Genomic DNA, 23,292 nt, shown 5'->3' on the forward strand with positions numbered 1-23,292 from the left:
TTGACAAGTACAAATGTTTATATAGATATAAATTTATTCGTATATTTGATTTTGCGATTAAAAAAATTAATTTTAAATAAATTAATTACGTAAAATTGATCATGGATAAAATTGAGTTGAATATAAAATAATTTCTATTTAGATAATTTTATGTAAAATTGAATTCATGTGTAAATTTCAATAAAAAAATTCACTACAAGTAAACACGTTATTATACACTTAATCCATTTAAGAACAAGAGTACACGTTAGACAAACGTATACACTTAACTTGATCCATTTCGTGCAAGTCAGACAAACGCAACGACGTCGTATCGGTTAGTTCATCATCACTACAAGTAGTAAGAGTTAAGCCATCTGTGTTGTTTGTATCAATTCGAATCATCAACCCAACAAATTTCATTCTTCTGTTTGTTTCTGTCGCAATCAAGATGGATCAGTTCAAAGGGCAACCTCGTCTTCCCAAATTCGCCGTTCCAAAACGTTACGACATTAGGCTTAAACCTGACCTCATCGAATGCCGTTTCTCCGGTTCCGTCGCCGTCAATCTCGAAATCGTAACCGCTACTCATTTCATCGTTCTCAATGCCGCTGAACTCACCGTCGCTAACGATGCCGTTTCCTTCACCAACCGTCATTCCTCCAAGGTAACTCTCGTTTCTCTACTCTTTTTCGTCCACTCTCAATTTTTATTTATTTGATTTAGGATTGATGAGTGTCTCTATGTAGGTTTTCAAACCTTCAAAAGTTCAATTATTTGAAGATGATGAAATACTCGTCTTGGAGTTTTCAGAGGAAATTCCTATTGGATTGGGTCTATTGTCTATTCAGTTTGATGGAATATTGAATGATAGAATGAAAGGTTTTTACAGAAGGTAACTCTTTTCTTTGCTTGATTTCAAAGTTCCACTAACAAGTTGAAAGGTTTTTAAATGGATTTTTTGGAAGTCTTATTGCTAACTATATATCATATGGACATGCTTATATATGTGCATATGCAGCAAATATGAGCATAATGGTGAGAAGAGGAATATGGCAGTTACACAGTTTGAACCAGCTGATGCCAGAAGATGCTTTCCTTGTTGGGATGAGCCTGCTTGCAAGGTTTATATCTATTTCCCTCCTTCTCCCTTTTTAATTGACCTTTTGTTAAACACATGCAAGAGTAGGACACTAGAAAATATTCAAATAATAGGTTTCTTTTTGGTTCATTGCTTTGGTGGTTAGACTGGAACATTCTAGCTACTGTATCTAATGACTAATGCCTTGAGGTTTGGCCAACTATTCATTGTGTTTAATTAATATTGCAGGCCACTTTCAAGATCACATTGGATGTGCCTTCCGACCTTGTTGCTCTCTCCAACATGCCAATTGTTGAAGAAAAAATTGATAACAATCTCAAAACTGTTTCATATCAAGAATCACCAATCATGTCGACATATTTGGTTGCTGTTGTTGTTGGTTTGTTTGATTATGTGGAAGATCATACTCCTGATGGTAAAGTCATGTTTGCTATGCACATTTTAGTTATTGCCCTTATTTTTAAGTTCTGACTTTCCCTTTTGTTCTTGAATTCAACATCTCTATAGGGGTCAAAGTTCGAGTGTATTGTCAAGTTGGCAAGGCGAACCAAGGGAAATTTGCACTTGATGTTGCTGTGAAAACTTTGGGACTATACAAGGAGTAAGCATTACAATCCTTTGTTTCTATGGCAGGAATTTTTCACAAAAAATTCTGGACTTTATTTATTTTCAATTCCATTCATAAAACTTGTCGCGTAAAAACTTGAAAAAATATTTTTTTTGGGGGTCTCAAGTGACAACTACTTTACAAAAGAAGTGTAACCTGAAAAGAAGAGAAAAAATTGAAACAAGACTTAGTAACAGGCAGATGGGAGATGCTGAGCCACTTAAATACTCCACCAAGTATCCCATACTACTTGTCTAGTAGCCGAGTCCCTATCATACCACCACCACCACCACCCCTGAGAGCTCATGTCCCAATTGCTGCACTCTACAACACTTTAATTGGCCTTTCTGAGTCAGCCCCACTGTAGGTAGCCTTTTCTGAGTCACCAACAATCAGCTCTGATACCAAACGATATGTATCCAAGCATTGAGAGAACCCTCATTTAAAAGCTAGCTATCAAGGGGAAAGAGCCAATCAAGCCACTTAAATACTCTACTACGCATCTCATACTACCCAACGTGGGACTTGGGCACCCCATAGTACCCAAGCCCCTGTCAGATTCCAGGGACAGTTTGGTTTTAAATCCTCTCATTACAAGTTTATGGCACGCAACATCCTTTCTTGGTACATTTGGATTCAAAAGTACCACTATCCACCCCCCCCCCCCCCCCCCCCCCCCCCCCCCCCCCCCCCCATAGACTTACAGCCCTAATATTAATAGGAAAAATCCTTATTAAGTAGACCTTCTTTATACATCCCTCAAAACTTTTTGTGGTTGTTTATATATAGTGTTTCTACTACCATATGACATTGCCATCCTTTATATATTAGGTTTGCTAGTGGATAATGGTGGGTTATATATGTTAATCTTCATTTCATTTGCTCATATTATCTATCATTCATTAATCAATTAACTGTGATAATCAACAGTTACTTTGACACTCCTTACACCTTGCCAAAATTGGATATGATTGCAATACCTGATTTTGCTGCTGGAGCCATGGAGAATTATGGTTTGGTTACATACCGGGAGACTGCTTTACTCTATGATGATCAGCATTCTGCTGCTGCCAACAAACAGAGGGTAGTTTTCTTTTCGGAAAATTATTTCTGTCTTGGTGGCTTAATTTCTCTAATCCCAAATTCGAAACCAGTTTTTTTATTAATAACTGGAGGATAGAAAATATTTCTTACATTCTTTGGTTGCTTTTAAGGTTGCAATTGTTGTAGCTCATGAGCTAGCACATCAATGGTTTGGCAATCTTGTTACAATGGAGTGGTGGACCCATTTATGGCTGAATGAGGGTTTTGCAACATGGGTAAGTTTTGTGGCTCACATCATATTATTACTGTTACAGAGTCTTGTTATTTTTGCTGCTTTTTAATTTTTATATTTTATCTATAACTAATTAGCAGTTTTCTTTTGCTCTTGCTTCTTCTTTTGGTGTGGTCAGGTGAGTTATTTAGCAGCTGATGGCTTGTTTCCTGAGTGGAAGATATGGTCTCAATTTCTCCATGAATGTGAGGCGGGTCTTAGACTGGACGGGCTTGCCGGATCCCACCCAATTGAGGTAATCTCTAGTCTCAGTTTTTCATGGATTCAGTCTGCCCCTAATAAGGGATTTGGCTCACTTTATCTGATCTGGAATTTCACACTGATTAATTTTTATGCAATGCATTATATACCATTGATTATATTATTAATTGTATACATAATTGTCTGTCTTTTAATCTTCGTAAACTATTTTTGTAGGTGGAGATAAATCATGCTCGCGAGATTGATGAGATATTTGATGCAATAAGCTATAGAAAAGGTGCATCTGTTATTCGGATGCTGCAAAGCTACCTTGGTGCTGAAAGCTTTCAGGTTGGTACTTAGCCTCTTACCTCTTCCAAAAAACCATATTTTCAATGCCAATTTTTTTATGGAATAGAACCAACAGTGAGCTGCTCATATGGGGATTATAAATTATACTCCCTTTGTTCCTTTTAGTTGTTTTTTTAAGGGTTTTTTTTATACATACCAAGAAAATCAGTAAGTTTTGTTATTTTTTTATGGATTTCTTTATAATACCTTCAACAATGTATTATCTCATTCCACTTATTTCTCTGTGATAAATTGTTAAGTGTAATGTATTTTTGACAAAATAATAATTACTGTTGCATTGAACTTTGAAAATGGCAACTAAATATGAACAATTTATTTCAACCATAGCGGCATTTAGAAAGTGGTGAAGTTAGTAGTTGTGATGTTGGAGTTTGTTAAGTCCCACATTGCTTAAGTTCCCGGGCTATTGGGTGTATAAATATGTGACAGAAACCTCACAATTTGATCTAGCTTTTGGGGTTGAGATCCAAGCATATTTAACATGATATCAAAGCCGAGTTAAGGACTGCAACGTGGGCATTTGACCTAGGCCCAAGCTAAGTATGAGGGTGGGTGTTGAAGTTGGTAGTTCCGTAGTTGTGGTATTGGAGTTTGTTTAAAGTCCCACATTTTTTAGGTTCTCGGGCTGTTGGGTGTATAATCTTTGAGCTAGCTTTTGGGGTTGAGATCCAAGCATATTTAAATGAAAAAAACTAGGGAGAATCGCTATTCACAGCATAAGTAAAATAATGTTGCCAGTTTTTTCTCTCAACTTTGATTTTTCACTATCCATGGAGTGGGTTGACTACGTACATTGCAGTGTAGTTGGTAGGGCATCTTTTATGTATTCAATGACTCATATGCAGATGTACTAGAATTTGCGTATAGTACTAAATTATGCATAAACTAGAATTTGGCCAAGCCGAGTGATATATTGCACTTTTTGTGATTTAAGTTCTAAACATTGCATTTTTATGTAATCAGAGGTCACTAGCTTCATATATAAAAAGGCATGCTTGTTCAAATGCTAAGACTGAGGATCTATGGGCTGCACTTGAAGAAGGATCTGGTGAACCTGTGAATAAGTTAATGACCACATGGACTAAGCAGCAAGGATATCCTGTTGTATCTGTTAAAGTCAATAATCAGAATTTGGAGTTTGATCAGGTACCATTGCATCCAACCTTTTCATTAGTTCCTAGTCGTGATCATTTTCAGGGAGAAAACCCTTCATGTGTTTTGTATTGTAACTTGGGATTCTCGTATGTTTATTGGCAGACACAATTCTTGTCAAGTGGTGCTCAAGGGGAAGGCCAATGGATTGTTCCAATAACGCTATGCTTTGGCTCATATGACGTCCGCAAAAATTTCCTCTTCCAAACAAAATCTGAAACACGCGACGTTAAAGAGTTACTCGGTTCCCCGATTGCCGAAGACAACAAATCTTGGATTAAACTTAATGTGGAGCAGGCTGGTTTCTACAGGGTGAAATATGATGAGCTGCTTGCTGCTAAACTTAGATATGCAATAGAGAAAAAATTATTATCTCCATCAGACCGGTTTGGTAAATTAGATAATCTCTTGACAATTTAGTTCCAATGGTAGAAGAGGAAAATACTGATAATTTGTGAGTTACTATTTTGACAGGAATTTTGGATGACACATATGCACTTTCTATGGCTCGCAAAGAATCATTGACCTCCTTGCTTAACTTGATGGGATCTTATAGGGAGGAAGATGATTATACTGTGCTCTCTAACCTGATATCAGTAATGCTATCTTCCTAATATTGCTCATTAGTTACATAGGTCATTTATTGAATCTAATTTCAGCTCTCTTGTTTTACAGATAAGTGATAAAGTTCAACGTATTGCAGCTGATGCAGTTCCAGACTTACTAGATTATTTCAAACAGTTTTCAATTAATGTTCTCCAGTACTCTGCAGAGTAAGTTGGTTTTTTATGGCAGTTAATGATTTTTTAGGAATTAGAGTATTTCTGTTACAACATTTCTGTTTATATTGCTTTGCAGGAGGCTTGGTTGGGATCCTAAACCTGGAGATACTCATGATGACGCGTTGTTGAGAGGAGAAATTTTGACTTCCCTTGCTGAACTTGGACATGATCTGACACTGGATGAAGCAAGCAGGCGATTCCAGGCTTTCTTAAAAGACAGAAACACTCCACTTCTTCCACCTGATATAAGAAGGGTTGGCTGCATCATCATTTGAAATTTTGAATGCGTGGAATCTTCTAATGTATTTTTCTTTTGATGACCTTTTTTAATGTTGGCAGGCAGTTTATGTGGCTATAATGAAACGGGCAACCAAATCTAACCGGTCGGGTTATGAATCACTTCTGAAAGTATACAGAGAAACTGACCTAAGTCAGGAGAAAACACGTATTCTGGGTAATGAAATATTTTCAGTGACGGCATAACATTGTATTTCTAGGTCTAGATACTAATATTGTCTATGCATGCTTGTAGGCTCGCTGTCTTCTTCATCTGACCCAGACCTAATTCTTGAAGTTCTTAACTTTATGTTATCTTCGGAGGTATATAATTTTAAGATATTATTTGAAGTCATAATACATTAGTTGGCTTATCACCATTATTAGTTTGGAGATTGATATGCTGTCATGCGTGTACAAGGTCCGAAGTCAGGATGCTGTTTTTGGACTTGGTGTCAATCTGGAAGGAAGAGATGTGGCCTGGGCATGGCTTAAGGTATGAATAATACATCACAACACTGCAGTAGTCATTTGGAGTGTGAAATACATCCAATAGAACTGAAGTGTACTATATTTTTTGGTTTCATTTATCACTGTTAGATTCCGTTTAAGGTTTAGGAAATTGATCATTGGATAAAGTTTTGTTTCGTTGTTGCTATTAGGAATAAGCTTGATCGTAGAACTAGCGTTCAAATACTTCCTTAAATTCGTTGCCAAAATTTCCTGTTATTTGTCATAGTTTATCTCTAAACTTAGAGAGCATGCTTAGATTTACTCCTTGCTGTGCTTTGATATTGAAGAGAAAAAACTGATGGAGATTATATTGTTTTATATTGTTTATTATCTGTTAACCATTCTTCCTTTCTATCTGTCTCACTGTTTAATTTTACAGGAAAATTGGGAACAAATCTCAAAAACTTATGGTTCTGGATTTTTAATAACTCGCTTTGTCAGTGCAACTGTTTCACCGGTTTGTCTCCCACCCTTTTTCTATTTGCTTTTTCCATTGGTTTCTTAGCAAGCTTGACACCCACTAATTCTGTTGTTTTTTCTGTTTTCTGTTGGTGCAGTTTGCTTCCCTTGAGAAGGCGAAGGAAGTAGAAGCATTCTTTGATAGCCATCCCATGCCCGCCATCGTTAGAACTTTAAAGCAGAGCCTCGAGCGAGTTAATATAAATGCAAACTGGGTTCAGAGTGTTCAGAATGAAAAGGGTCTTGCTGATGTTATAAAGGAGTTGGCGTACAGGAAATACTAAACCCTGCTTCCCTTGTTTGATGTGTAGTTTCATATAATAATAATGGATATGGTCTTATGACTCGCCTTTCTACATTATGTGACTTTCTGTGAAATGATGTGTCTTTCGAAGGCCCTGAAACCTGCTGATCTATAAATTATGGTTAATTATACTTCATGTGTTCAAATTTTGCTAATGAACGGTAATGATTGATAATGCTTATTGCTTAGATTTCTTGTATTTCAATAATGCTTGTTGCTGTTCAAATTAAAGAGAATGACAAGGACATTCACAACACCCACTTTCATGTCTGCATTTGTTGTGTTTCTATTTTGTCAACGTTTCAGAATTATTATGCCAAGAATATGCCATCAAATCCATTCTCATTCACCAAAAATGTCCATGTCCATAGACCAACATTATTGTGGCCAAGGATGGTCCTACTAGTGTACTAATATCTTTTGGATCTGAAAGTCATGCATATGAAAATGAGATAAAATTCTAAGTGAACTTTTTTTCTTGTAAGTTACTCCCTCCGTCCCACAATGAGTGACTCATTTGAAATAAAATGATGTCCCAAAATGAATCACCCATTTCAATTTTCAATACATTTTTTTCAATTCTATCCTCTAATTATTAAAAAGTTCACCACTCCCAATACATGATAAGGGTACTATGGTAAAAACAATATTATATCTCTTACTTTATACACTTTTTTTAATTTGTGCGAAATGGTGTGCTGGGTCACTCATTGTGGGACGGAGGAAGTACAATAATTCATTTCTAGAAAGGAAAATAAGTCCAAAATCCATATTATGGGTATTTTTATTAATTGATGCAACAATAAAGTAGCTGGGTTTAATGACAACTCTTTGCAAGACATTTTAGTCATTTTCAACCACTTTTATTCCATTGCAAAGCATGAAAGAATGACACTGGGAGACAGGTAGGACCTTTTATTTATTGCTTCCAGCAATCGGAATCAGAACAGCAACATTGTTGGATACTTATGAAATCATCAATCATAACCACATAAAAGCTTAAAATAAAAGCCTTATAAAAAATATTGCTGCACCACAAGCATGCTGAATATTTGAGAATTTTAGTTAGCAAAATATCTTATGTTATCTCCAAGAATCTTTACTTGTTAAAGAGGAAGAAACAAGACGAAATAAGAGTTTCTTAAGATTGTGACTGAAAATCACAGTTGAAGACAACGCGGAATAGCTACCACCTTTTTTATAAACAGCACAGATAAAAACTATATGAAGCAAATACCTCACAGAGCCTTTGTTCTCTAAGAGGCTTAAAAACGAATACAATATGCTCGACACTGAGTCGCCGACACATGTGAAAGACACATAATCCTATATCTACAATAAGCAGCAAAGATTTACATAGCCCCAATGCAGCAGTGTACAATGAAACTCTTAATCAATTGAGAGTTCTAAAGAAAGGGGAATCTATCATTTAGTGCAGAGTGCTCAATCTATGAGCCCAGATGAAAAATTACTGAGCCAAACTATATTGGATTGAATTCAGCTTTTTATGTATTCAAACACCTAAGAGCAGTTCATTAAACAATCATGTTTTACTCTTAAATTTCCGTTGAGCTTTCAAATCTACCACGATGACAGTGATGTTATCTTTGCTTCCTTTTTGCGAAGCACGGTTTGATAGGTATTCTGCAGCCGCCTGTGCAGCAGGATCGATTCCTTCTCCCCTTACTGAGGACAGCTCTGAGCCATTTTTCTTATGCCAGAGAAGTATGCGTCTTCGAGCTAAATCGCATGCCTCTTCATTCGTCATGACATCCCACAAGCCATCACTGGCCAAAATGAGACATTCATCGTCTTTTGCACGAGGGAGGAATGTAACTTCTGGTTCAGGAATAATCCATGGCTTCAAATATCTATCACCTGAAAGCCACAACAATGAAGGGCAAAAACGTTTTAGTCGAACTAACTAAGTATCATGCAAACCTCTAATTAAGTTAAGGATTTAGTACATACCGATAGACCTTGACATTGCAAGAACTCCAAATACACGATGACCATTCCATTGTATCACCTTGCCACCAGCTGCCTCGATTCTTGCATATTCATCATCTCGATTTGGCTACCACATCACAATCAGACATCAATTTATGTAAATCAGTAAATAATTTTTTCCCCAAAGAATGTGCAAAACTATAACTGGAGGTAAGCTTACTTTATGATCCACAGATAAAGCCATGGGTTCTTTTCCACGGCACAAAACCGCTCTGGAATCACCACAGTTAGAAACTATAATATGGGAAGAACAAACAATGGCTACAACAGCAGTGGAACCAACAGTTTCTGGTGCAACAGGTTCACAATTAACTTTCCCCCCAACTTCATTATCAACCTTCAAAAAACAATTAGTGAAAGCTTTTTTCCATAAGTCTTGACAATCATCCTTGGGACTTCCAATTATTAGACTTTCTTTGAACAATTCTACTTCCTCAGCTAAAGCCAAATGCATACGATCACGACAATAATTTGCCACCTGAACAAGAAAGCAAGCTCGATGTGAAGATTTATAGACAGAAAAATGCTAAAATTGGAGACAAGAATTACATTTATGTCATGTTTGCATAAATAGCTTAATTAGGCATTTATAGCAACAATAGAAAAATAAAGTCAAATTATTTTCATTAAGCTATCGTAAAGAGTTTACAAAAATAAGTTTAAAACAGCTTATTTTCATTAAGTTATTTCCATAAGTTCCTCAAAACTGTCTCACAAGTGTTTATGTCAATAGATAAACTCATATAAGTCTAAAAACAATAAAATTTTACCTGCAAGCCACCGTGGCCATCATATACTCCAAAGAAATGAACTGTCTGCTGATTAAAATCCTTGTTAATTCCTTCATATCTCTTGTTACCATTTAGCATTTGAATAGGAATTTTCAACATCCGAGGTACAACCGCAACGGCATCTTCCATCTCAGGTCTTTTTCCACACACTGATGTAAATCCCCAAAGTGGGGTACAGTCCAATTCAAAAACACTCCGACCGACTGTTCCACTCACCCCTTTTTCAAGAGGTAGTTGATGAAGAACAGCTGTAGTAGGCATTGGGACGGATCTAACTCCAGTTTCGTCTCCAAGGCTCGATGCTACAGCAAGGGGTTCAGTCATGATATCTGCCTCCGCATTTGAATCGTCAAAAACAGCAGCCCGAGCAACAACTTCAACAGAAGAGATGTTCTTATCTATGTCCATCGAGTCCATCGAACTCCTTGTCCTAAAATCTGAGTTATCTTCCGAGCTGAAGAACTCATCTCCACAAACACTACTATTCTCACTGGCTATTGATAGAGTGCTGTAAATAATCGGATCTCCTTCTAATGACATCGAATCATCCTCATCAACTTCTGGAACTAGAAGTTCATCGCTACCTTGAGATATCATATTCAACACAAGAATTTCCCTTTCTCTCCCATGCAAAGGTGTTGCGACTGCCGAAACACCAACCTCATTGTCCATATTGTCACCAATACGATCCTCCTCAGAACCTATAAAACTATCAGCAGATATCGTAGTTATAGCATTCGATATCAACTCTGCATTTGCCATCAACTTAAGTCTCGAAACATCCATATGGTTAGCTATGGTTGAATTATCACAAACTGAATTACTTGCTCTTAACGGCACAGCAACCGACATTTCTTCCATCACAACCTTTGTCTAAGTAATACAAAAAGTAACAATCCCACCCTTCTAATATCACGCACCTAGTCATATTTTCACCATTTCCCACTCGATTCTCCAATCAAAAACAATCCAAGAACACGGGAAGTAAATTCTACAAGCTGATTTTTCATATCTAATAAAAAACAAACCCAATCATCCAAAGCATGGACTAGTTAAAACGCAGCGAAACCGAAATTCAGATCTTGCCAACAACAACACATCCGAACTTCCATTTTTCAATAATTTGATCAAAAATAGCTACCTTACACCTTTCAAACTTCTACTATATTCCCATCTGTCAATCTCTAGTGAAAAACAAACTGCTTGAAAGCTGAAACTTGAAAGAAACAAACTTTATCTGTAAAAAACAAAAATTGCACAAAAGAGAAAGATTAAATCCTCAAAAACTTAGAAAGATAGATACATACATATAGATTAAATCATACAAGAAAGAAAGAAAAAGAAACCCATGACCCTAAAAAGATAAAAACACCATTTTTCCACATAAAACAACCAATTGCCTGGATCTGAGGTAACAATTACACAATAAAAAAAAAGGTAAAAGATTTCATTACCTAATTTGATTCTTTCTTGTGTTAAAAAATTCCCAATTTCCTGCAGAAATTGAAACATGAAACCATTAATTAGATTGAAGAAATGAACAAAGAATGAAGAAAAATTGAATTTTTGTGATGTAAGCATACCTGGGTGGGTGAGAGTTGGAATCGCCAGAGAGAAAATTGGGGAAGAAGAAGAAGAAGAAGAAAGAGAGAGAAAAAATAATAATAAAAAAAGAAACTTTTTAATGAAAGGAAAATGGGTTGAAAAGAAAAAGGAGAGGGACACGTGTCGAGTAATGAGGGAGGTGTTAAAGCATCTCCACCCATCCATCCATTACCAATCAATCGTCACTAAATTTTAATTTGTTGTGAATGGAGTCATATTCATATGCAACGCAACAGTGCATTATGTTTTGTTAATGCTGCCATGTATAGTAACATGTCATCACTAATAATGTCAACATCAACATGAATATTGTTTTATCATATATGGAGACTTTAAGCTTTAAAGCATATTTTATAAGGAAAAAGAAAATATGTTACTTAACATGAAAAAAGGTTGGATTGATGGTTAAAAATTAAAGGCCAAAGAGGTTTTAAAGGCAATGGGGGAATTTTTTTTTTGAATAACAAGTTTTTTAAAAAAAATTTCAAAAATAACAAACTTTTCAAAAAAATTACAAAAATGGTAATTTTTTGCTATTTACACCACGTTGTCGCCAGGGGGTGGCGATAACAATCAGCCCAAAGAGTAGTCGCCAGTGGACCTGGCGAATTCCTTCTAAAATCAGGTCTTGTCGCCACCTCCCTGGCGACAACACCCCCCTTTACTTTTTTTTTCATTTTTTTCAATTATTTTCTTATTAACTATCTTTTCTCATTTATTTTTTTAACTACAATTTTTCCATTATTTTTTTATATTGTTTTTTATCTTTTTTTTAATTATTTTTTAAATTTGTTATTTTTGAAAAAAAAACTGAACATCAAATCAATTTTAATTTTTTATAATTACTTTTACCTCTTTCAAAATAAAAACTGAACATACTTAATTTAATACTCATATAGTTTAATACTATTTCTCTACTAAAAAGCCCTTTGAAGTATGTGAGTACCTTTTTTTCTTCCTTTTTTTAATATAAGTTAAAGTCTACTACGTTGAACTTTTGAAAAAATTTCGTAACAAATTAAAATTATTTATTTGAAATATTTGACCATTATAAATTTATAATATGTGCTTAAATGGCTAAAAAAGGGTGATGGAAAAAGTAAAAATTGGTGATAAATTTAAAGTAAAGTTTCAATAAATTTATTTTTTTTAAAAGTATTTAAATTATGTTTTTTTTTTTGCACCAAAAGAAAATATTTAAAAATTATATTCATCCTCCTAATGATGCTGTCCCCAAATGTTCAGTTTTTATTTTGAAAGAGGTAAAAGTAATTATAAAAATATTTCAAAAATAACAAATTTCAAAAATAATTAAAAAATAAAATAAAAAAACAATATAAAAAAATAATAGAAAAATTGTAGTTAAAAAAAATAAATGAGAAAAGATAGTTAATAAAAAAAATAATTGAAAAAATGAAGAAAAAAAATAAAGGGGGGTGTTGTCGCTAGGGGGATGGCGACAACACCTGATTTTAGAAGGAATTCGCCAGGCCCACTGGCGACTACTCTTTGGGCTGATTGTTGTCGCCACCCCCCCGGCGACAACGTGGTGTAAATAGCAAAAAATTGCCATTTTTGTAATTTTTTTGAAAAGTTTGTTATTTTTGAAATTTTTTTTAAAAAACTTGTTATTCAAAAAAAAAATTCCCCCATTGCCTTTAAAACGACACTCATTTTGAAACGGGAGAAATATACTTTTAGTGGTATCCGCACATCCTTGTGAAAAAACCAAAAATATATAATACGAAAATCCATTTTCAGATGCACCACATCCATTAGTAAGTGACTCGCTTCCTCATTTTGCCAAAAAAAAAATAGTATGGAGACACATCTCCGTAAAAAACGAAAAATATACCGTTGGACGGTTTTTTGGTCTAATATGCGTCAAACGTTCCTCCTTCCTCATTTCCAATAAAACTTTCCAAACCACTTCACTAATACTCCTAAATCCATCAAATTCAATCCAAGTGCTTTATCAATCACATCTCAAGTCCATTCAAAGTGTTTTCACTACACATTTGATAAGTTTTTCATTTTCTTTTTTTTCTCTTCATGGCATTACTAAATGAATACATTAGGTTGTTTAAGGTACATTACTAAATAGGTTGTTACACTCATAATTAAATAGTGTATTAAGACGTGCATTTTTTTGTCATTTTTATGTTCCATGCGTTTTTTGCCATTTTTGTTACATTTTGTACGATGATCACTGTTAGACGCGTCCCTATGATGACATAACCTTCTACTTCTGATGGTTGGGTTGTTGGTCACGTCTGATGTATCTACATCTGTCAGAGCAAGTAATGCCCTAATTTGGGTTTTTATAGGCTATTCCAAGAGACCCTTCCGTGTATGCTTCTCATGTTATGGTCAGCAGAGATGTTGATGCGTTGTTCGATGATTTATATAATCATATGGTATCAAAATAAGCATGAAGACTGTCATCCCCTCATCCATGGAATACTGCATTCGAATACAACCAATGATATTTCAAAGTGTCATATCCTTACATGACACCAGATGCTCGCGAAGATCCATTTAGGCTAGCTCATTAGGAGATATTAGAAGAAGAGCGGGTTAGGGAAGATTATGACATTGATGTTTTACTTGTATGTTGTGGTATTATGGATATTGAGAGCGAGTATAGAGAGAATGGAGTGTTGTCTCTTTTGATTGGTTGCATTAGGTAAACAACTTGGATAGTACAAGATGTATTTTGGTGAAGTTGCAACATGTGGGACAAGATGTTCCTGAATGTGTGCAGCATCGGGCCCCAGTGTGCAGGACAAGGTTTGTGAGTAAATCAATGTGTGAATCAAATTTTTTCCAAGGAGAATTGTTGTTTATGAATTGTATCTTTTAGAAAATATATTTTTATAAATATTTGATAAAAGATTCTCCTTCATTGTCAAGTTCATTCCATGTTGTCATAAGACTTTTCTTAACTTTGTTTCTGAAATTGTCCTTTTGATAGCTACCTTTCTTTGACCTGTCCTTTTGCAACTCTAGACAATCAGCAATGAAATGACCAGGCTTCTTACAGTTGAAGCATCCCTTCTAGTCACTTTTCTTGTCTCTGGAACTAGATCCTCTGAAACCACTGATTCTTCCCGAAGGTCTTCTTTTCTTCTTAGATATATACTGAAATATCTTGATCAAGAATGTCATTTCTTCATCATCTGAGCCTTCTTCAGAACCTCCTGGAGCCGTAGCTTCAACAGATTCCCAAACTTGAGAAGATTTGGTAGGTTTACCAACAGATCTCATAGCAAGAGACTTTAGTTTCTTAGCAGGTTTATCTCCAATAAGCTCCATCTAATGACTCTGGAGATCGCTTATCAGACTTTCAAGACTTATTGTGTTCAACTCTTTAGCTTCTTGAATGGTTGTACTTTTGGTCTGTATTTGACAGGAAGACTCATAAGAATCTTCTTGACATGATCAGAGGTCTAGAAACAAGAACTTGAAACCTTGAGAACATGGTTTTAATATTCTCACTATCCTTCATTCTAATCAGTTCATATTGTTGGACAAAAAGATTTGCCATTGCCTCTTTAACTTGTTGATATCTTTCATAGGTAGCATACAGAGATTTAAAGATGGTTTTACTAATTGATTTGTCAATAATCGTGAGGTACTCAGAGTGAGGTAAAACATATACCATAATGCCACGAACTCTGTGATATTTTCTATAGATCTTCTTTTGTGCAGGTGTGAGAGTTTTTCTGTCAGCAACCATTCCCACTCCATCAACTGGAATATAAATGTCATCTTCAAGAATATTCCACAACTCATCATCAATACCTACGATATGAGCATACATATTACTTTTCCACCATTCAAACTTTGTTGAATCTCCACTGAAGGTTGGAGGTTTAGAAATATAATTATTCTTTTCAGAAGTACTATAATCATGACTAACATTATGGAGACCATTATCACCAAATTCACCACTAGACATGATTTTCCTTCAGGATCTTTTATGCACCAGTATTAAGTGTTAGAGCACAGACTAGGAGCTCTGATATCAACTGAAGATGATAAAAACACAAGAAGGGGGTTTGAATTATGTTAACTTTTTTTCTTGTATGAAACTCTCTTATCAGATTATGAACCAAATATTTAAAATCTGATAAAAAAGTGATACTATGCAGCAGATAAGATAAGATTTTAGTCAAAGAGTCAAGGAAAGAGAGACACAATGATATATTCTGGTTCCTCCCACAAATCAAGAGTAGTCTAGTCCCCTTGCACTTCCAAGGAATTTCACTATAACCAAATAAGATTACAAATGCTCAAGCACACAAGCAAGAGACTTTCAATGCTTAAGCACACATGCAAGATACTTCTAATGCTCAACCTTTAAGTAAGAGACCTATATTGTTCAATCACACATACAAGAGACTTCCAGATGCTCAAGCACACACGCAAGAAACTTTAGATGCTCAATTACACAAGCAAAAGACTCCTCACAATCTAACTTACAGATGAGATTGTTTAAGAGTTACACTTGATATACAATCAGAGGTGTGAATAAGATATAATACAAAAGACTCTTGAGACTTAAGAATATATAATAATGTACGAATGTTAAGAAATTCTAAGTTGAACTTGTGCTTTTGATTTGACAGAGTATTCAATTCCTTATATCGAGAAACATAATAGAGATGTTGGTGAAGACTTCTTGCATAAGTGAGTCTTGGAGAAGTTATAATCAAATATATTGAGATGTTTATTCAAATGGTTAATGACTTGCAAAACACTTTTGAAAAACCTTAGCTTCAAAAGGAATTATATGTTCCATCCTAGTGTCTTTGATCTTGAATCTACACGTGATCAAAAGATGACAAATTGCTTTTTGAGTATGATAGTGACCTATCCGATTTTCTTGATGCTAGTGCTTTAACTGACTTCAAGTCTAAGTCTTAAGAGTCTGGCGTTTAGGTTCTGATCCTTCAAATTCAAATCGTCAAGCTTCTCTTCAAATGTTCATCTTTAGTTTTAGAACTTAACTTTTATCACAAATTTTTAGTCTATGGTCCTGCACACTTGAACATAATTTAATATACCAAATTGTTATTTAAATACTTTGTTATCATGAAAACCTTCGGGATTTGGTACATACCAATTTTGTTCCAACAAATAAAAGCAAGTGGAGTGGAGAAATGTGGAAGCTTTGAGCGAAGAACTATATTTATTCTAGTAAATCCTTTCAGGATGGAAGAGAGGAAGACACTTGCAAATAGAAATGCTTGTGAATGGAAACTGACTTTCAAGGATTACTAAAAGTTTCATCAATATTCAGCAGTCCATATATGTAGGCGAATGTAAGCAACGAACCATATTAGCTGCAAAGAGAAGTTACAAAATTAATGGCTGAATTTTCCCTTGGAAACATAAACAAACTCAAGTGAATTATATACAGCGTCATACCCTAACTAGTAACCTCAAGTCATGCGTCAAAAATAAGGAGTGAAACGTTTCAATGATGAAAAAGAATTTAATGGGCCTTTTCCCCATTACTTTCTCAACGAACTCTAAACCTTTCTCAATTTAGTGTGACCTGTGCGAATGACAAGTAGATGACTACTTAATTATTTTATTTATTTTTCTACTAAAATATACATTTTCGGTTGGACGGGACTACTTAATTTGTGTATCTTTTATTTGCATTTTTTAACCATCACTATACTATTTTCATAAACGGAAAAAAGTCAACTATTGATATAACAATTTTTATAAACGGGAATAAGTTACAAATATTTTTTTAAAATGGAAAAAATGTATTGTTGATACAATTATTTTTATAAACGGTAATAAGTTACAAATATTTTTATTAACGGGAAAAAGTAAATTATTAATACAATTATTTTTATAAACGGTAATAAGTTACAAATATTTTTATAAATTGACACATGAGTTCTAAGACTTTACCCCGCCCTACAAAACTCTGAGTGCGAGGCAGGGCGGACTTGCAGGCATTGCACTTTTTATGTCTAAAAATTGCAAATTTTCATGTAAATGTCTACGTCTGCAAAAAAATAGGGTTTGGCGGGCACACATATTAGAGTGCGCAAGCCTAAAATCTTGACTCGCCTGCATAATAAGTGAGGGCAAAACGGGCATGTCTAATGGACCGGGCCCATTTTTTCACCCTAATTTTTGGTTTAATACCAATTACAAAATTATATCAAATATTATCAACTATTCACTTGATTCGAAAAAATTGAATTATACTTTAATACAACCATGTTACAACATCATGAGTACTAATTTAATCGATTTTATATATGTGTATGTGTGAAATGTACTACACCATATAGTCATATTTTTTTCAACATAATTTCTATGTATATCCTGACAACTACTACAACCTGATAAATTTAACTAATATTTATATGACAATCATCATTTAAGACATTTTCTCTTAATTCGTACATATTTTTACACACATTTCTTAACCATAATTATATAATATTTATTTAATATTTATATCGACTTTGCGTGACCCATATGAACGCACGAGTCTCTAACTAGTGCTAAATAAAACTAATGAACAGACCTAAAACCTAAGTAAATCACTCACATTCCTTGATCTTATTTAAATATATACACAATTCACAAAGCTACTTAATATTAAACTGAAAACTCCTTCACTTCTTCAAGATCTTCAAGTTCCTTTTCAGTAGCAATCCTTCAAATTCCACTTGAAATCACTTGACACATAATCCTTAAATGAAGATGAACACAAGAACCTCAAAAATCTTTAACAAATGACCTTTTTTTTCTTTGAAAATTCACTACTAGAATTCCACATCATATTTTCTTACTAGAGACATTCAATAAAACATTAGCTTTTTAATAAATTCTTCACAATAAACTCACAATCCCTCTCAGTTGAGTAACAATTTCAACTGTAAGTTTACTTTTCAATTTTTGACATGTGGATTTGGAAAACCATAGTGGAGATGAGAACTTTCTTAAAGAGTTTTTATTTCATTTGAAAAGTTGACAGGTTTGTTGTGCTTATCCGGATCTACAAGTAATTATCATGTATATATTAGGTGGTGCTAGAGAGATCAAATTGGATGTATAATTTCAGTTAAATATGTTAATATCTCCTTCTATGTTTCATTCTTTCCACCTCAATTTTGATTTTACATAAATAATGGAAGCTCCCTCATCCTAGGAACCACTATAAGCCTTTCTAAATCGGAATCGTCAATTAGGGATATAGCCTCAAGGCCCAAACAATCATAGATAAAGGGGAGAGATAGGTCCAAGAGATACTCTGGCTCTTACAATAGAAGAGGAATCACTCTCAGAATTGCTAACTATGTGAATAGGAATATCACTTATTGTGATCAAACTACAAAAAATGTTGAAGGTAAAAGTTTTAGGTGGGGAGGATATCTAGTAAGGCGAATTTAATGATGAAGGTGAGAAAAACACAAGAAGGGGGTTGAGTTATGTTAATTTTTTCTTTCTTTTCTGAAATTGTCTTATCAAACTCTGAACCAAAGGTCTATAATCTGGTACTGAAGTGATACTATGCAGCAGATAAGATAAGATCAGAGTTAGAGAGTTAAGCAAAGAGAGACACAATGATATATTCTAGTTCCTCCCACAAATCAAAAGTAGTCTAGTCCCCTTGAACTTCTAAGGAATTTCACTATAACCAAATTTGATTATAAATGCTCAAGCACACAAGCAAGTAACTTTCAATGCTCAAGCACACAAGCAAGAGACTTCCAATGCTAAAAACCTCAAGTAAGAGACTTTTAATGATCAAGAACACATGCAAGAGACTTCTAGATGCTCAAGCACACACGTAATAGATATCATATGCTCAAACACATAAGCAAGAGACTTCTACCAATCTAGCTTACAGATGATATTTTTTAAGAGTTGCACTTGATATACAATCAGATATGTAAACAAGATACAATACAAATACTCTTAAGACTAAAGAATCTCTAAGAATGTACGAATGTTAAGAAATTCTAAGTTGAACTTGTGCTTTTGATTTGACAGAGCAACAACTCTTTATTTGTCAATGGTTCATTGGATTAATTTTCTTCAAGTCTTTATTTCCTTATATAGAGAAACAAAAGAGAGACATTGGAGAAGACTTCTTGCACAAGTGAGTCTTGAAGAAGCTTTGACCTGAGATGTTGAGATGTTTCTTCAAATGGTTCATGACTAGCAAAAATAATTTTGAAAAACCTTAGCTTCAAAAGGAATTATCTATTCCATCCCTATTGTCTTTAGTCTCGAATCTACATGTGATTAGAAGATGACAAATTGCTTTATGAGTATTGATAGAGTCCTATCAAATTTTCTTGATCATAGCACTTTAATTGACTTTTGAGTCTAAGTCTTCAGAGTCTGATGTTCAAGTTTTGATATTTCAGATTCAAATCTTCAAGATTCTCTTCAAATGTCCATCTTCAGTGTCACAACCTAACTTGTATCACAAATATTTAGTATATGGTCCTGCACACTTGAACATAAGTTAGTATACCCAATTGTTCTTTAAATACTTTGTTATCATCAGAACCTTGGGGATATGGTACAAACCAATTTTTTTCCAACAAATGAAAGCAAATGGGATGGAGAAAGGTGGAAGCTTTGAGCGAAGAACTATAGTTATTCTAGTAAATACTTTCAGGAGGGAAGAGAGGAAGACACTTGTAAATAGAAATGCCTGTGAATGGAAACTAACTTTCAAGGATTGCAAAAAGTTTCGTCAATATTCAGCAGTATTGCAAAAAGTTTCATCAATATTCAGCAGTATTGCAAAAAGTTTCATCAATAGGTGATGGTAAGAAATTAACCAAATTAGCTGCAAAGAGAAGTTACAAAATTAACGGCTAGATTTTCCCTTGGAAACATAAACAAACTCAAGTGCACTATGCAGCATCATGCCCTAACTAGTCACCTCAAGCCATGCTTTAGAAATAAGGAGTGAAACATTTCAAAGATGAAAAAGCATTTAATGTTCCTATTCCCCACTACTTTCTCAACTGACTCCAAACCTTTCCACTTTCGATTTAAAGCAAATGGCATTCTCAAAGGTTGGCCTTAACTACTAAGACTTATCTTACTCAATAACACCAGACAAGCCTTGGGGGAAACTGTTCTGGATCGGTCAAAGGTCCAAAGAGCTGAGGCTCAAATTAATGTCAATCTACTCCAAATGACTCAGGGTATAAAAGTCATCTCACGCGAAATGCAAGGTACACTTTCTGATCTCTACTTTTACTACACTCATTTTGAATTTTGAATTGACTTGAGCATTAAAGTGTTAACGTCCACCCCCATACCGCCGTATAGGAGATCAACACCATCTGTTCGAAATTCCCCACTGTTAATATTAACCTAATTTCGGTTCTAAAACGAAACATGTTCAATTCTTCATCTCAAACATAGATTGGGGCGGGGACAATAATTTTTAAGGTATGCAAGTTTGAATTTGTCGAAACTACCATGCCTAATTTGGAGGAATCTTAAAAAAAAAATATATACAACAAAGCTTCAATTTCTTTTTGGAGTGATGTTTGGGTAGATATTTTTGTCTTAAAGAAATATTTGTGTGTTTAATGTCATTGTTGTTGGTGATCAATATGGTTGCAGAAGAGACTAGAAGGAGGGTTGAATAGACTCAATTGATTTTAAAGAATTATAAATCATAGTTTTTTGTGGAAGTAAAATTAATTAAAAAAGTTTTTAAAATAGTATATAATTGAATAAATTACATATTAAGTGACTCAAGGGTTATAAATCAATGAAGATATCCATTTAAGTTTTAATCTATATTGATTCAAATTGAGAGGTTTAAATAAATTTAGATTAAACTCATAAACATTATAGATTACAACTTTTATAGGATAATCAACAAACATATAATGCGGAGGTTAGTTATATCAAAACCTAGACTTTACAAGCAAACCTCTATAAAAAGAAATAAAAAATGGTAAATCATGCAACACTTAATCCAATTTCTAGTAAATGTTCATCAGAATTTTGTTGGCTTCCATTAATTCAATTGGTTACGATGTTTAGTACAATTTGATATCACATAAATGCTAAATAAACCTAAAACCTAAGTAAATCACTCATATTCCTTGATCTTCTTTAAATATATACACAATTCACAAAGTTTTGATGTAAAGATTCACTTGATGTTAAACTGAAAACTCTTTCACTTCTTTAAGATCTTCAAGTTTCCTTTCAGTAGCAATCCTTCAAATTCAACTTGAAATCACTTTACACATAATCCTTGAATGACGATGAACAACAAAAAGCTCCAAAATCTTTTTAAAAAAACTTTTTTTTTCTTTGAAAATTCACTACTAGAATTCTACATCAAATTTTCTTACTAGAGACATTCAATAAAACATTAGCATTTTAATAAATTCCTCACAATAAACTCACAATCCCTCTAAGTTGAGTAACAATTTCAACTGTAAGTTTACTTTCCAATTTTGACATGTGGGTTTGGAAAAGAAGAGTGGAGATGAGAACTTTATTAAAGTTTTTTTTTTCATTTGTAAAGTTGACATGTTTGATGTGTTTGTCTGGATCTACAAGTAATTATCGAGTGATAGATTAGTGGTACTAGAGATGTCAAATTTGATGTATAATTTCTTTTAAATATATTTATATCTCCTTATCTGTTTCATTTTTTTTTACCTCAATTTGGATTTTACATAAACAATGGAATAGTCTTGCTCCCTCTAAAGTAACAACTTTTGTTTGGCAAATGATTTTGAGAAAAATTTCATCGAAGTTAAATATCTTTAGAAGAATTGTCACTATTAACTCAAATGCTACTTGTTGTGTTTTATGTTCTAGTAGCTAAGAATCAAAATTACATTTGTTCTCAAGATGGAAACTCTTTTTCTACTCAATTTAAGGTGTGAAAATGGATCGGAGTGGTGATAGTAATACCACGTGTTTTATCCATCATATTTTATATTACAAAAATTAGCTCTTTTAAGATAAATGGCAAAGGAAAAAAGGTCTTACTTTAATTTGGCATTCAATAATTTAGACAATCTGGACATAAAAAAATAATAATTTTTTCAGACTCTTGTTGAGGTGTCAAGTATCGCTAAGCTGATTAAAAGACAATCTTAAAAATGATTGATGGCTAAGACAAATGGTAATCCCAAAGTCGATCTACTAAAATACAAAAAATATTGTAATTCTCCTCTAAAACTCTACACTAGGTCTACATCAAGATTTGTTGTCTACCATCAAATGTAATCAAATGTAATTGAACAGTCTCTCGTATTCCACATCGAAAATGAATAACGTCTATAATTGCTCTTCATATATAAGACATATACCACCACCGTGTCAAAACTCTATTCCATCATTTCACCGTGCATTTCTACTTCCCGATGGTAACACCATCTATTTTTTTAGTGGTGTGTTATCATAAGGATTGAGTAATGAAGAAATGGTTCTTTTAACTTTAGGGGGGAGTTTTATCATGCATTTTACTTTCTCTCTAATTCCGTTTAGTTATTTTGTTTAGGATTTACTAAGACTACATTTCTTTCATTAGTGTTTCATGTCAAAAGCCGGTATTAGTTGAAGAAAAGCCTATATTTGTTGGGAAAAAACACTAATTAACGGAGGAAAAACAGACCACATCCAACAAACTGGGTGGCTAATCCTTTCAAGCTCAAATCCTTACATGTAGATAAGTTTTTTTAACATTGGTGTTGATGACTAATCTATGCTGAGGAATCTGACTAACCCACCTTTTTAGCATGGTTTTTCACCCACCTTTTTAGCATGGTTTCTCTCTAAA

General features: G+C 34.1%; 2 protein-coding genes across 2 annotated transcripts; one reads left to right on the forward strand and one right to left on the reverse strand.

The window, feature by feature from the left end:
* Positions 1 to 276: 276 nt before the first annotated feature.
* LOC131660732 (aminopeptidase M1-like) lies at positions 277 to 7,250 on the forward strand. The gene is made up of 19 exons (XM_058930033.1): positions 277 to 646; positions 729 to 874; positions 1,001 to 1,103; positions 1,310 to 1,496; positions 1,589 to 1,682; positions 2,619 to 2,772; positions 2,903 to 3,007; positions 3,143 to 3,259; positions 3,442 to 3,555; positions 4,540 to 4,722; positions 4,834 to 5,119; positions 5,203 to 5,324; positions 5,404 to 5,501; positions 5,587 to 5,764; positions 5,850 to 5,964; positions 6,043 to 6,110; positions 6,208 to 6,282; positions 6,679 to 6,756; positions 6,857 to 7,250. Exons 1-19 carry the CDS (start codon positions 431 to 433, stop codon positions 7,040 to 7,042), a joined length of 2,625 nt encoding a protein of 874 aa, XP_058786016.1. The 5' UTR covers positions 277 to 430; the 3' UTR covers positions 7,043 to 7,250.
* A 1,141-nt stretch (positions 7,251 to 8,391) lies between these two features.
* LOC131660735 (protein phosphatase 2C 53-like) lies at positions 8,392 to 11,569 on the reverse strand. Its single transcript, XM_058930035.1, has 6 exons — positions 11,447 to 11,569; positions 11,318 to 11,357; positions 9,843 to 11,100; positions 9,233 to 9,550; positions 9,034 to 9,139; positions 8,392 to 8,940 (listed from the first exon to the last, which is right to left on the reverse strand). The coding sequence occupies exons 3-6, from the start codon at positions 10,722 to 10,724 to the stop codon at positions 8,606 to 8,608; spliced, it is 1,641 nt and encodes a 546-aa protein (XP_058786018.1). The 5' UTR covers positions 10,725 to 11,100; positions 11,318 to 11,357; positions 11,447 to 11,569; the 3' UTR covers positions 8,392 to 8,605.
* Between the last annotated feature and the right edge of the window lie 11,723 nt (positions 11,570 to 23,292).

Source organism: Vicia villosa, linkage group LG3 (assembly GCF_029867415.1).
Source record: "Vicia villosa cultivar HV-30 ecotype Madison, WI linkage group LG3, Vvil1.0, whole genome shotgun sequence".
Lineage (NCBI taxonomy): Eukaryota > Viridiplantae > Streptophyta > Magnoliopsida > Fabales > Fabaceae > Vicia > Vicia villosa.